Here is a 15261-nt window from a genome sequence, read left to right as displayed (position 1 = left end):
ACGCGAACTTGTGAAATATCACGTTTTATACTAAGTTCATGTTTGCAAACCTCACGATCTGACATGATTGCTGATTTTATAGTATAACTCCACGTCCAACTGGAGGGGAGTCTCGTCCAACACCTTAAATTCAAACGCATAAATCCCCTGCATCTCCGTTTTCCTACTTCTTTCTGTCTCAAGAATTTTGGGAAGTATGTATTCTCGGTTCCGCACGTCTGGGTATTATCTTTCACTAAAAGAAAGTGAAAAGCTATTATCCTTAGGAGATTGCCAAGTTTAAGACTTTAAAAAAAATCAAAAGACTCTCGATACTAAAATGATTAAATAAAAATGTTGCTGAACTGTTTTGCAATAACACTTAATAGTTGTAAGAGTATTTATTTAATGATATTATTTATTTATCAATGTATTAAGTTTTGAATTAGGAAGCAACGATTTTGTCTGTTCAAAGCTGGAAAGAGCTGTACCAGAAAGTTCGATCCGTCCGCCAAACTTTTAACTCGTTGGAACAAAGCGATGAATGATGGCACATAACGTTACGGCACAATCACGGAATGTTGGATCTGGAAAATACCTATAAAAAAAATAGATGCGACAGACGAGAACAAGCATGAGGTAATAATGGTATTTTTGTATGGAGACAACTAAAAACAACTTGTATTAATTTCAATGGAATACGTCGGGATAACAAAGGGATATCAATACCTATATTATTTCTAGGTAGGCCCTAACCGCCGGTTATATTCATTGATCAAGATTATATATTGGTGTACTGTTTCATCTGTTCAGGTAAGCAAACAAAAGCGCCAAACCGCCGTGAAATACGCGTGAGGAAGATGGCTGTATCATTGTCTAACGGACAATTGAGGCATTTGACCCACTGCTGGGGTATACTAAATATCATGAAACAAATGCTATTCTGACCTGGAATGTTTCTTTGGCATCTCAAGCGGATTGTTTTTCCTGACACGATCAATAAACTAATTAAGTAAACAACGTTAATTGTCTCAGTTCTTAATAAAGTGATTCCATTGTCTTTAAAGAATAAATATCGCGTATACATCTAATGATCATCACGATAGAGAAGGAAACAGGAGGTATATATCTAACATCTACGTGAAAAGATAAGCGGTCCGTATTTCCCCATTATCAACAATATAGTAAAACCTTATTGAAATTCTCTCTCTCTCTCTCTCTCTCTCTCTCACACACACACACACACACACACACACACACACGTTAAAAACTGGATTTTTTGTACATAGTCATGAAACTGAACAAATCAAACGATTCTTGACTTTGCTTTAAAAGAAAGAAGTATTTACATTACATGCTTATTTTAATACGTTGTAATTATCCTCCATCCACCCACAAAACAAACAAATAATAAATAAATGAGATACGTCACGTTGCAATTTTTAATGTAATTATATTTAACAAGATTCCGAAACTAAATAATCAAGGAATTCTCGCACCCCTTGTTCACTAGCATCACCCGTAGCAAAGGCCTTTACTTTGCAATTCTTTGGTTCTAATTTCGGTCAAGCAAAATGAAAGCAGGAACAATTCTTAAAAAACACAATAACGTTAAACAATAGCAACAATAATAAAAGATTGTAAAAAGTACAGCCTGTCTTTGACCTATATTTTGGTGGAAATGCTAACTATCTGACATTGAAGAGAGCAAATATATATAATCCAAACCCAAATGGTTGAAGGATTCAAATATATATAATCCAAACCAAAATGATTGAAGGATTCAAATATATATAATCCAAACACAAATGATTGAAGGATTTAAAACATGTAAAATGATGCCAATTCGGCACACACACACACACACACACACACACACACACACTGAAGTCTCGACAGACACCACATTTCTTCTGACTCCCTAGAAATCGCGACTCAAAACTTAGTAACTTAGTTGTTCCAACACTTCTCTTCTGAACGCATAACGTGTTCGACATGGTGGCGTTGGTGTGGTGGCGGTGCAACATTTTCCTTAATTTAGATCACACCACCGGGAAATTATGACCGAGTTATTCAAGGACCTGTGTCATGGTGCGTTGATCGGCAAAAATATGTTGAATCTATATATGTATAGATCTATGGAACGTTGTTCTTAACTTTTGGGTGCAGTGTGTAGCACAATAGACAAGTGTATCAACTGGAGGAATCGCATGGCAATAACAGCAGGACTAATCAACAAGAAAAATGTATCCAGTACACATACCTATCATAGTTAACCAGAGGTTGGCGTGAATAATGAAAGAACTTTTGGGGTTCAAAATCGCGTTCCCTAGAAGGATTTATCTAGAGTGTTGTTGTGTTATTTGACTTCGGAGAGAAAAAATGAATTTATAACAAAGACTTGCTGCTGTTGTAAGTATGTGTTTTGTCTCCAACGATTCCATGTTTACCACCAAGGCCAATAATGGTTTTAATTTCTTTGTTGAGAGCGTACTTACATACAAGTCCTAAAGATGATGTCCACAGCCCGTCTTAGAGAAATTTACGCACAAGAGATTAAACATAGAAAATTTGTGTGCGTCATGAACGACGTGGTGAAATCTCAACAGGATCAGCTAGACGGATACTTGGACAAGGAGAAAGATGAGACGAGAGTGCGTATGGATAAGTCGATAGTGGACACAAGGAAGGCCATAGTAAGGCAGAGAGTTTTGAAGAAATGCATGAAACAGAAGGTCGAAGAACTAGAGAAAACAGATGCCACCAAACTCTATGGAAAATATAGAGGTATCCCGGTAGACACTTTCACTGGACAGATCGACGTATATTTGGAGGAGAACCATCCGCGTGTGCGTCGGAAACAGAAGATTCAGGAGTTGTTCGATGAGGGATTGGAAAAAGGAGCTATTCTTGACAAGAAGACAATAAAGGAAAAGATAACTGACTATTTTAAAACACCACTTGTTCAATCCCGACTTCCGAGTCAAAGGAGAGATAAGTTACCCTCATTTCTGCCAGCGATTGATGGTTTCTATACCGGTGATATTAAGGTATCTGAAAATCGAGCAGAGTTCGTTACAAAGCGAACGCGGGAAAGAAAGGAGAACGACACAGACCCTAACGGGGGTGAGACGACAGTTCGACTTTTCACGAAGGCACGAAGATATCGACGTCATGAACAAAAGAAAGACGAAAAACACGAAGAAAACATCGTACACAGTGCTGTGCATAAGAGAAGACAGCCAACTGATACAGAGACTGATGACAGCAAACGCCCACAGACTCTTCCGCCGATTAAAGTAGCCTCCCAAACACCATCTTCGAAAGAATGCAAAGATGTGAAAGATTCCTTGATGGAACTATCATCGAGGGTAAGTGAGAAGAAGGGACTATCTGAAAAAATGAACGAAAAGAAAGATGCTTTCAGAAAAATAAGTGATTCAAACGAAACTGTACGACGAAGAAAAATAAAGGTTGAAAAATTAGAAATGGCGGGTAAATCATCGTCTGACAGTGACAAAGAAAACAGAGAAAATAAAAATGGAAGGAAGAAGAAAGCAAAAGAAGAGAAATCAGAAGCAACAGCAACGTCAAACGACTACGGCAATGAAAGGAGTGAAATGAAGGAAATTTTGTCGAAAAATGAGGAAGGGGCAAAATATTCCCTTCCGCCATTGAAGAAGACTGGACCAGCTCCACAGACCGAATTTTGATTTCGATTTCGTTGAAATTGTCGATAAGTATAGGGGCAAAATGCAGTGAACAACATTTACCAGAGCAAACCTAACAAAATGATTATATATCCTAAAGCGATTGCATCTTGCAAAACCCTGAAAGACGATGACAGCAACTTGTTCAATGCTCAGTGTATATATACTTTTGACAAAATGACACTCATGAGATTATAAACAAATAGAACGTACACGCTATTTAAATACATTATAGAGATTTTATTTTATGTTTAGTTTCGTTACAAGAGTATCTTAACCCGTAACATTGAGGAATGGACTCTTTACATTAAAACCATATTTAGACTACGGATATACTTTAATTACTGCTCACCGAGTCAGAAATCGTATCTAGACTACGGATAACTATGTAATTTCTGCTTACTCTGGCAAAACTCAGTCTAGACCATAAATTACTGCTTATTGAGGCATACCTCTATCTGGACTATGGATAAACACTATTACTACTTACTGTGGCAGAACCATGTGTAGAACATGGATATAAACTGTAATTATTGCTTACTGTGGCAGAACCATGTGTAGAACATGTATATAAACTGTAATTACTGCTTACTGTGGCAGAACCATACCCAGATAGGATAGGATTAACTGTAGGTGTGGCTTACTCAGGCAGATTGATCAAGTTGAAGCCATTAACAATCCTAAGAATACTGAATTGAGGCAGAAAATCAGGATTTTAATTTTAAATGTGTTTAATTTTCTTTTACTTTTTTATATGCTAAAATAATGCCATAGGTGAATCTTATCGACGTTTATGAAAACTTTGGGGACACAGGTGAAAATTATGTAACAAGTACCTGCAGGTACATGATCAGTTTTAGAACTTGAGGGTTGTGTGGGGTATAAATGAGTAAAATATCTAATAAATTGTATAAATTGCCCCATTCAGATGTAATTAAGTCGAAATTTCCCATACCTGCCTCGAATTGAAAATTATAGAACAAAAGAATGTTTTGTCATGCAACCGTAGCACAATTATGCAAATCAATTTAATTTGGGATACAAATGTTTTGTCATGCAACCGTAGCACAATTATGCAAATCAGTTTAATTTGGATACAAATGTTTGAATCCACTTCACATCCTACTTTATTGTACTTCAAACGGAAAAAAAAAAATCAGATGGTACAAGAATTCTTCAGAAAAGAACTTCATAAATTTTGCCATTAATTTTAGTTACAGAATAAGTAAGTTAATTGGACTTGTTAGATTGACATATCCTTCATCAATTGTGGCATACTTCTGAGCACAGTACATACTAAACTGGTATTGCATCATGTTTATGAAATAGAATCTTGACAGGGAATATGGACTACTGGGCTTGCATTTTAGTACCAAATTTGCACTGAATACATACATACATACATATATATATATATATATATATATATATATATATATATATATATATATATATATATATATATATATATATATATATATATATATATATATATATATATATATATATATATATATATATATATATATAGTATTTCTATTATGCCCAACAATTTTCAGTTTTTAAGTGGAAAGAAATAAATTCCTTTTGTCAAAATCACAAGTGGATAGACGAAGCAAATAATACATTTTGGATATACATATTTCATGGTGCATTGAATGGAATTAATTTAACCACACTCTCAGAGTTATGAATGAGCAAATTTTGGGGTCTACTTATAGTTGTAAAAAAAGAAAGTGATGACAAAGACATTGTATACAGTCTGTCGTATTGTTAGTATAAATTTGATTGAATACATTTTAAGCTCTTTTGGAGTAAATTATCGGAGTACAAAGCTTCAGATTGAAGCAGATATTATTAAAAGAATAAATGTTACAATGTTTGTTGTCCTCCAATTCCCCCCAGTCATCTCTCTCTCCAACCTTTCCTTGTTTGTTCTTTCTCATCTGTAACATTTCATTTCACCAGTCAGTTTAGTCATTAGCAGTGGGCTAATGATGCTAAAGTAAAATAGGAAGTTGGTGTGGCAAATGTCAATATCTATGCCTGGCTGAGAAAGGGTGATTGACTTGTCAGAACAAGAAAATATACTCACATATTAAGAGCAATGGATGAAATAATACGTTACTTACTAACCCTTTTTCATCAATTAAATTCATCTCCACCTCTCCTTATTTCCTTTTGTGATGGGATAATCAAGCAATATGGTCCTGGTACTATTTATTTATTTGCACCTCTGTCTTCCTTGAATTTATTTTGGAATCTTCATCATTGTCACCAAAATAAATGGCATAATTATTTCAAAACATTTTCATTTTTATGTTTCCAATCAAGGATATTAAAAATAGATAATTGTTTCTAAATGTGCCCGTAATTATTCCACGATCCAGTCCAGTTTTCAATGCAAGTATGTACAGGTTAGTGTAAACTTAACCATGTTAAATTAGCTATTTCTTAAAAAAAAATTCTTTTTCTGGTCTTTCAGACCATATCAGGGAACATTTCCTTCTTTTACTTCTGGTTTGCTTTCATACATAAGTACCATATTTGTGTCCTAAGCTGACATAATTTACCATGAAGACATACAAGTATTAATTTCAAATAACCATAACTTATCATTTTGACAGATATTATAAGTGTTGATTTCAAATAACCATAATTTACCATGAAGACATACAAGTGTTGATTTCAAATAACCATAATTTACCATGAAGACATACAAGTGTTAATTTCAAATAACCATAATTTATCATTTTGACAGGTATTACAAGTGTTGATTTCAATTAACCATAATTTACCATGAAGACATACAAGTTGTTAATTTCAAATAACCATAATTTATCATTTAGACAGATATTATAAGTGTTGATTTCAAATAACCATAATTTACCATGAAGACATACAAGTATTAATTTCAAATAACCATAATTTACCATGAAGACAGATATTACAAGTGTTAATTTCAAATAACCATCACTTACCATGAAGACATACAGGTGTTAATTGCAAATAACCATAATTTACCATGAAGACAGATACTACAAGTGTTGATTTCAAATAACCATAATCTACCATGAAGACATACAAGTGTTAATTTCAAATAACCATAATTTATCATTTAGACAGATATTACAAGTTTTGATTTCAAATAACCATAATTTACCATGAAGACATACAAGTGTTAATTTCAAATAACCATAATTTACCATGAACACAGATATTACAAGTGTTAATTTCAAATAACCATAACTTACCATGAAGACATACAAGTGTTAATTTCAAATAACCATAGTTTACCATGAAGACAGATATTATAAGTGTTGATTTCAAATAACCATAACTTACCATGAAGACATACAAGTGTTAATTTCAAATAACCATAATTTATCATTTAGACAGATATTACAAGTGTTAATTTCAATTAACCAAAAATTACCATGAAGACATACAAGTGTTGATTTCAAATAACCATAATTTACCATGAAGACATACAACTGTTAATTTCAAATAACAATAATTTATCATTTAAACAGATATTACAAGTGTTGATTTCAAATAATCATAATTTATTATATGCTCATTTTTTTCTTCGTTAACTTTACATTGTCAGAATCGTTCAATATTACCCGATACTGAATTCGCTTGCAAATACACATATTGCATTTACATGCATAAAGGAACTACTTTCTATTGTAAACAAACAATGGATGCAGACGCCAGCACTTTTGATTTGTAAACAAATCACGTACGCTCGCGTAAGAGGCGCTTTACATTGTGGTTGTTTAAATTTTGTTCCTGAATGAACTAAAACAGATGTTTCGTGGACTGCCACATACCAGCTGCTTTGGCACATTCCGCGTTGATACAATGTTTCAGATTTTGGCTAGCTACAGTATACAACAGATGCAAAAAAGGGTCCTTACAAATAACATACAAGTGACAAGTCATATACTGTCTTCTTTAGCTGGTGATAAGAATGGCAAAAAAATATACTTTCAGTTTTACATCCTGAATTTCCTAAAAATGTATTTTCTCAGTTCTGCAAATCCGAATTACATGAGCCATGTCATAAGTTCTCAATCTTGATTACACATTTCGAAATTGTACTGTAATTTCGATGATAAGTGCAATTACATCCTTCTTACTGCACTCAAAATAAAATAAACATTAAATTCCATAGCGCCTTTTTGATAATTGCAATTGAAAGACTTCATATTTTTTCCATATTATGATTTCAAACATTGACAAAAAGAGAAACACATTTGCAGATGTCAACATGCTTCTCCCTCGCTTCTTCAATCCTATCTATTTCATGTGGAATTGTCACATATAAATCCAGTCCATAATCACGAAATTTCGTAGAATCGAAAAAAATACCAAAATCTATTCATTCCAGATGAAATGGAAAAGTTGTTGCAATGCGCATTCATTCACAATACGACTCCAAATTTCAATTTTAAATAGACACGCCATTTTCTTTCGACAGTTATGTCGAGTGCGCGACTAAGTTCAAATTTATCTGGCCAATGTTATGTGCGCAGTATTGTTGTTGTGAAATGATGAATATTTACTTGTGTATTTAGTTTGGTATAGGGCATACATTCAGTTACATTGTTTCGTGTAGTGTATTTTGTTAATATAATTAGGCATAAGGTAGAATAAATTTTTTTAGCATATAATAAAAAGATGACTGCATTTGTATGGGAATATATGAACTCGTTTTGTCGGATGGATATACTGCAATCCCAAGGTCGTGCAGTATTTCCATTCGAAAAATTTGTTCATATTTTCCCATACAAATGCAGTAACCTATAATTACCGTGCAGACATATTATTGGTGTTAATTTCAAATAACCATATTTTGCCATTTACAAAATTATAGGAGTGTCAATTTCAAATAACCATAATTTACCATGTAGACATGTTAAACAAGTGTTAATTTCAAGTAACCATAATTTACCATGTAGATATATATTAAATGAGTGTTAATTTGAAATAAAACTAATTCAATGGAACAATTTAAATGTTTCACAGGCCTTGAGGAAGCATGGAAACCATTAGATTAATTGCATACAAAATAATGTTATGTACAGGTTTAAATGTTTTTGATAAGAAATTAAGCTCATGCAAACTGCCAATATCATTCAGGGGTATGACTTGTATCGACAAAAAAAATGTCCAATGTACAAAATGGACTCACCATCATGATGTTTACTTCTATTTGGAAGAGCTGGCCTTGCTGTTTAGCAGTTTTTTGACTTTACATTTTTTTGGAATGAAACTTTAAAGTAGCACTTCCTAGCTTGGATTAAAACCCATACATGTATTATTTAATATAATACTGCATTAAACATGAAATGCATGTAAGAAGCGACACGTAACTGATTTTTCTTCCTCTGGGTACAATGCTTTGGTTGGATGGGTGGACAGATTGGATATGATTAAATATGAGAGAGAGAGAGAGAGAACTGACAGGTAGGCAGACATTTTAACATATGCATATAGACATTTTGACAGACAGGTAGACAGATAAATAGATACATAGGCAAATAGATGACAGACAGTCAAGGCAGCCCGAGTTAGGTTTACACAGCCTGCAATCGAAATAAAGCCTGATGCAAAATCTTACTGCTAGCATCAACAGGAGAAGAAATCTGAGCTATCACAATATTTTCCTTTTAGGTAAAAAATAATTTACATTAATTACAAATACATTTCTATCAATGGATCATGCCAACCAAAAAGGTCAAAACTAAGCCCAATTTATTGCTATTCTAACCTTTTGGAACATTTCTCTAATGTGAAGAACAAAACAGACAGTTCAAAAAGTACAAAAGAATTTATTGTTTTAATGCCGAACAAGGTGGATGTTGTACATTGTAAGAAGTCACTGAAGTAACTTAAAAATTACAGCTGCAATAGTATTTTATATCATATATACATCATGAATATAAACAGTGCACAAAGAATAATTGTCCCCATTCGTAATAATATCCTTGGGAAGGGACTAAGTACCAACATTTTAAACAATACAAATTTGAAACATAGGAGAAATATAACATTACAGGTTGTTTCATAAACACATTTATATATATGCCTGATTTAACAAACAATTATAGAAATGCATGTTCAAGTTGCAGGCAATAATTTACAACATAATGAATATTAAGTGTGCACAAACATATTACCTGAAGTTTTAAAAGTTTCAAAATAATCAATAGCTTTACAGATCTGGCAATGTACACTTTTTTAAAATGTACAGTTCTAATGGTCAGCTAGTGCTGTCATCATACATTTCATTGAAAATGACACTCTGTAATGAAGAAAATAATGAACATAAATATACATGTATATATGTATTTTATATATGATATCTAAAATTCACTTGATTTAAATGGAAAACATGAAAAAAGCAGCAATAATTTCAAAGACAGAAACACATTTTATGATGAAATATAGTAAACATTCTCATTCATTTTTCAACTTTACTCCAAGGAAATTTCTTGCAGAGATGCTGTCAGCATTTTATCTGAGAGCTATTGCAGTAAAACATATATGGGACCCAGGGAAGGCACTTTTATCGTGGGCTACTCAACCATACATGCAATTTAGAATTTTTCTTATAATTTTAATATGAACTCTGATATCAGTGCCCTGGCATATGTTCAAAAAAAAAAAAAACTGCATTCCCTTGGTACCATGTATGTTTAAACGGAACAGCCTTGAAGGGTTCTCCCTCTTGTCAGTAAACAAGGGGAGACTTGGTAAAAATGAAAATGCTTTGGAGAGAGAGAAGAAATTGCCATAGTTAATTATTTACCGAACACTTACTGTATACACTTGTGTATAAGCCGAATAATTTTGAAAAAATTAAAGGCCTGGAAGACAGGGGGTAGGCTTATCCGCAGGCCAGTGTCTAAACTTGACAGTTTTTAAGTCTTTTTGTTGACTACTGTAAAGGCTGTAAATCTTAGGACACAAAAAAGTAATTTTTTTCTGTGTCCTAACACATATGCATGTAAAAAAAAAATCATTTTCGGTGTCTCAACACTTATCAAACTGTTAAAAAGCACTTTGATTGATTTTGTTATTATTTTGCATGTGCATATCGTCTGATTTCTCCAACATGTTATTAAATAAAGGTAAATACAGACTTCAGACTTTGTGTTTACCTGGGAGACCAGGTTGAACTCTAATGTACAGTACTTACACAGTGCAAAGCATGCATAGCATCACTTAAATCAATCCCAAACATATTAGATGCAGATTTTCCTTTAATCATTGTTTCAACCAAATTGCATTCTTCCAGATAACATTTCAGCAAGTCCTTAATAGCTGTTTCATTTAAGCTGAATCACGCGTTCATGAGTTACTCATTTTCAATGATATAAGCAATCCTACAAACTGAGGTAATATTTATGAAAACGTGTGAATGTTTACTTGTAACCAGCGTAACTTACATGTTCACGAAGAGTGGTAATAATAAAGGCTAAAATTCTCATTATAGATAAACTAAGATCATCATCACTCAATGTTAGTTCTTTGTTTTGGCTGAGTAACATCAAATTTTCCACATAATTTAAAGCTTCAGCATCTCCTTTGTTGATAGTTGGTGGATTTGTCTTTCATTTTCCGACAGCAATACAGGCCAGTTAATCATTAAAACCCCAAAATTGGCTTGTGTTAAAAGGGAATTTTGACTGGCAACTATACCAGTATCATTGATGTGTAATTGCCTAAAATTGGGAGGTTTTTCGTGGCATTTTTAAAGCCTTGTTTTCATTAAATATTGATCCATCATCCGAGTCTTAATATGGGCAAAATTCTCAAAGGAGGCACGTTTTCTCCCTGTGATGTGCCTTATTTACCCCCAAGACTTGCCCTATTTTCATATTCTGGTCAGCTGTGGTCATACTGCACAATAGCTAAAGATTAGTCTTAAATAAACAAGCAAGAAAGCCAGCACGACTAATTAAAAGTTAATCCTTATCGATGTAACTATTTTGTGAAAATAACTGGCCCTCTGTCATGATTCAAAGAAACCATGTTCTACACTGCTGTGTGTTACGCAAGCACCAACAATTGATTGGGAAATAAAGGATTACGAATATTGTTGAACTAAAAGTACCTGAATAGGCATCCTCATGGTACCGTACATGTGGCAACCATTTTCCCTTTTTTTTGTATATCCATCCTAATTCCCTTATTGTCAACTCTAAGACATGTAGTATTGTCTACTATAAAACATACATATTTTTATTAATTTTTTTAGAACACATATGCTGCATGGTATGTATTTTCATTCTTTCTTTTAATTTAATGATGGTAATTAACGTTTGTATATACGGTATAAAAATGCCAGGTGCTCACTCGTGTAAGTTTCTTTGGTGAGAATGGAGCTACAGCATTCACGGTGATCATTCTTGGGATTGAAATTAACTGCCAACAATTTTATTGTTGTGGTTTATTTTTGGTTGTGGTTTATTTTCTGATTTTTGTATTGTTGTAGATGAAAAAAAATCAAATTTATGTGAATGCTTAAACTACATCCTTTGATACGTCTTACATGTAGGACTATATTCACAGGTGATACAACAGAACATGCCTTCCATATATCTATTTATGTAAGACTTTTCTGTTTTAGGAGAAATTAAAACCGAAGACATGTAATAATTGGGAGTTCTCCACAAAAATCAGTATATATTATGAAATTGGGAGGTAGGCGTGGAGTGACCCCAAATACATAAGTTTTTTTTTCTCTCCCGGCGTGAGAGTTGACAGGTATGGTGTAAGGTCTCTTACATCAGAGCAAACTACAACTCAGCTTTAACAGTATTAGTATAATTTTCGAAGGATTATTTCAGAACCTTCATTATTGTATTTTGGAGATATCATTAAAGTTTAGTACAGTGGAACCTATGATTAGAGTCTACGGATGTACTTCATTCAGCACATGTTCAAACCTACGATGTACGTGTGGTGGCACCATTATGTAAATACGTTCAGTAGCCTAAGTGCAAGTGTTGAATCAAACCGTATTGTTGTTCGTTGTGTTGTCATACTGGGATCAAATTATAATGAGTTAGGTATTTACAATTTCAAGGCAAAATAAAAACGTAATTACTGGTACACTGATATAAAATGTCCAATGCAATGATGCATAAACAAACAATAATCAAGTCAAAAGGGACAGGTAGTGTTACAGCAACTCATGACTGCTCAATTCTTGTCATCGCTTCATCAAATTATACACAAGTCTAAATTAGGCTGAACCAATAACAAAACAGAAAATTAAATAACAATATTATACCATTTCTTTTTAATAATCATACATGTCATGCCTGAGATACGTGTACTTTTTGTTAATATAATTTTCCCTAAATAAAAGCATTTTGAACTTATTGCGAACATCTTGTGATGTCTCGGAGTTGTGGGTCAGCTTATACGCGGGTCATGCACTTTTTAGTGTTTATACCTGTTCAGTGGAGGGGGGGAGGGGAAGGGTCGGCTTATACGCAAATGTGCTTATACTCGAGTATATAAAGTAAATATCCAACTCTCTCTTCCCAATCAACTGTTTGGTCTCTGTTGAAATCAAAATCATCACATGATTACCCAACTGGCTGTATATGCATTAATCTGCAGACTGTTTCGTAGCTTAGTCCTTATCTTTACCTTAATAGTTATCTGTGATGAGAAACCCCGTTCACAATCTGTCATCTTAGATAGCTTAGCCAGCTTTAACAAGTCGGGAAACTTCTTTATGCTAGTTTTGTTGAATATCTGTCTTCTGCACATAGCTGCCACAAAAATGGATGTGATCTGGTGACATGGCTTGATGTAAGAGTTAACATCTTCAAATTCAAACATGATTCCATTGTAGGCGGATTATTATTTCAAATAACTTCTGTAACTATTACAAAACATACCTCCCATCTTGGTGTTGGGGTACAGACATATGTAAAGTAACAATCAAGGATTCTGAAACTTTGCTTAAAAAAATCCAGGAACAACTTGAGTAGAAAAGAATCAGAAACTTTCCACCAAACCATGAACTATAATCTTGTTTAGAATCTTATTATTCAGTATACTGTAACATGAATTGCAGAGAGTGAATTTTTATATCATCAACTTTGTTTATGAAACTACATTGTAGGACTTTTCATGCTTTTTATGTGTGCAAATTCATTCAAGTTTTGCATTATTTATACACTTGTGACCCATGGCAGAATCTCTGTTCTTGATCCTTTATTTTGAATTTGCAACCATTACACATATATTATATGCTCAAAATAACTCCATCTCATAAATTGATAAAATTGTACGCCTATACAATGTTATAATTATTAAAAAGCTATCATGTATATTTCATCCTTGTATCAATACATTTTACACTGAAAGGCTATAAATTGTACACTTAGACAAAATATGGAGTTATATGGCACTTAACAAATATACATGGCACTTAGCAAAACACTGTACAGGATGTAAACAGATCTTTTAACTGGTAACGACATGGAAAGTTAAGTGCTCTAATAAACTATTCTGAATACTTTCATCAAGTCCAGGTTTTTAGATTCTGGTGATTTATTTCAAGATCAAAGACTGTCTTTCTAAGTCTTTTCCAAACTATTTCTCTCAATGAGAAGAACTAGAACCGCATTCAGATTCCACCATTTTATGCACTTCTTTGGTGATCTCTTGATCTGTGACTGCCGACACTGGTTCAACCTTTGAACTCTGAAGCTTTTCCCTTTGGACCTTGGCAATAAGACATTTCTTAATTTCTAGACCAATGGCTTTGGACATAGGCGGTGGAACTGCATTTCCAACCTGCAATAGATTAATATATTATTCATTCCTATATAAGCAGAATTTTCAAGTGACCAAGAATGTGTCCATACCAAATAAATGCTCCTATTAATATAGTGAAAATAAGAAAGCACAGATCAATAATCATTTCTCAGACGGAAAGGGGGGGGGGGGTCAGAGCTTTGTCAAATAATGTTACTTTTAATCCAGTCCTTCAAACATCTTTGAGTAGAAAAGAAATTGATGCTGTGACTTGATGTGTTGAACAGACCATGTCTGCTCCATGTACTAAGATGCTGCCACACAAATTTGCATACACAGCAACCATAATTTAAAGAATGAATACAACAAGCTTTAAACTTGAATGGTTTTTCTTACAAGCTGTGACATTATTCACTCTGATCTTGTTTCTTTTTTTGATCTGTTTCTGGTTTCATTACAAATCTCTCCTCCAATCGCATTTAATACTTCAGAGAATATCAATATTGTTGTCCAAGGCAGAGATAGAGAAAAGGATGCAAAATTATTTTTCAGTTTTAAGACTTAAGGCAGGGAAAACTTTTTTCAATATGGAAAGTTAATTCTGAGAAATTGTAATATTTTAATTTCTGATGCATGCTGAAATTCTGTGACAAAATCATTGTTATTAATCAAGCAATAAAAAAGTTTTTCAAAAATATAAATCTGAGGAAAGAATTCTGAGATGCTTATTGAGATGGAGATCTAGTTCTTACTATTGTAACTCAATGGAGATCTCATT

The 15261-nt window shown here is 33.4% G+C and overlaps 2 protein-coding genes across 2 annotated transcripts in view; one reads left to right on the top strand and one right to left on the bottom strand.

Moving 5' to 3' along the window:
- Positions 1–2225: 2225 nt before the first annotated feature.
- Positions 2226–5568, top strand: LOC149780449 (uncharacterized). Its single transcript, XM_089937388.1, has one exon. The coding sequence runs from the start codon at positions 2493–2495 to the stop codon at positions 3690–3692; it is 1200 nt and encodes a 399-aa protein (XP_089793514.1). The 5' UTR covers positions 2226–2492; the 3' UTR covers positions 3693–5568.
- Positions 5569–13031: 7463 nt separating this feature from the next.
- LOC149780448 (DNA (cytosine-5)-methyltransferase 1.S-like) overlaps positions 13032–15261 on the bottom strand; it is a 101505-nt gene continuing 99275 nt past the window's right edge. The window contains exon 37 of the mRNA XM_089937387.1: positions 13032–14522. Within this exon, the coding sequence (XP_089793513.1) occupies positions 14328–14522 (195 nt within the window). The 3' untranslated portion in view covers positions 13032–14327. The remainder of the gene's footprint in view (positions 14523–15261) is intronic.

Source organism: Sinohyriopsis cumingii, chromosome 16 (assembly GCF_028554795.1).
Source record: "Sinohyriopsis cumingii isolate HCF-2022 chromosome 16, ASM2855479v2, whole genome shotgun sequence".
Lineage (NCBI taxonomy): Eukaryota > Metazoa > Mollusca > Bivalvia > Unionida > Unionidae > Sinohyriopsis > Sinohyriopsis cumingii.
The sequence above is the reverse complement of the archived record's forward strand: the minus strand, read 5'-3'. Positions and strand labels throughout refer to the sequence as shown.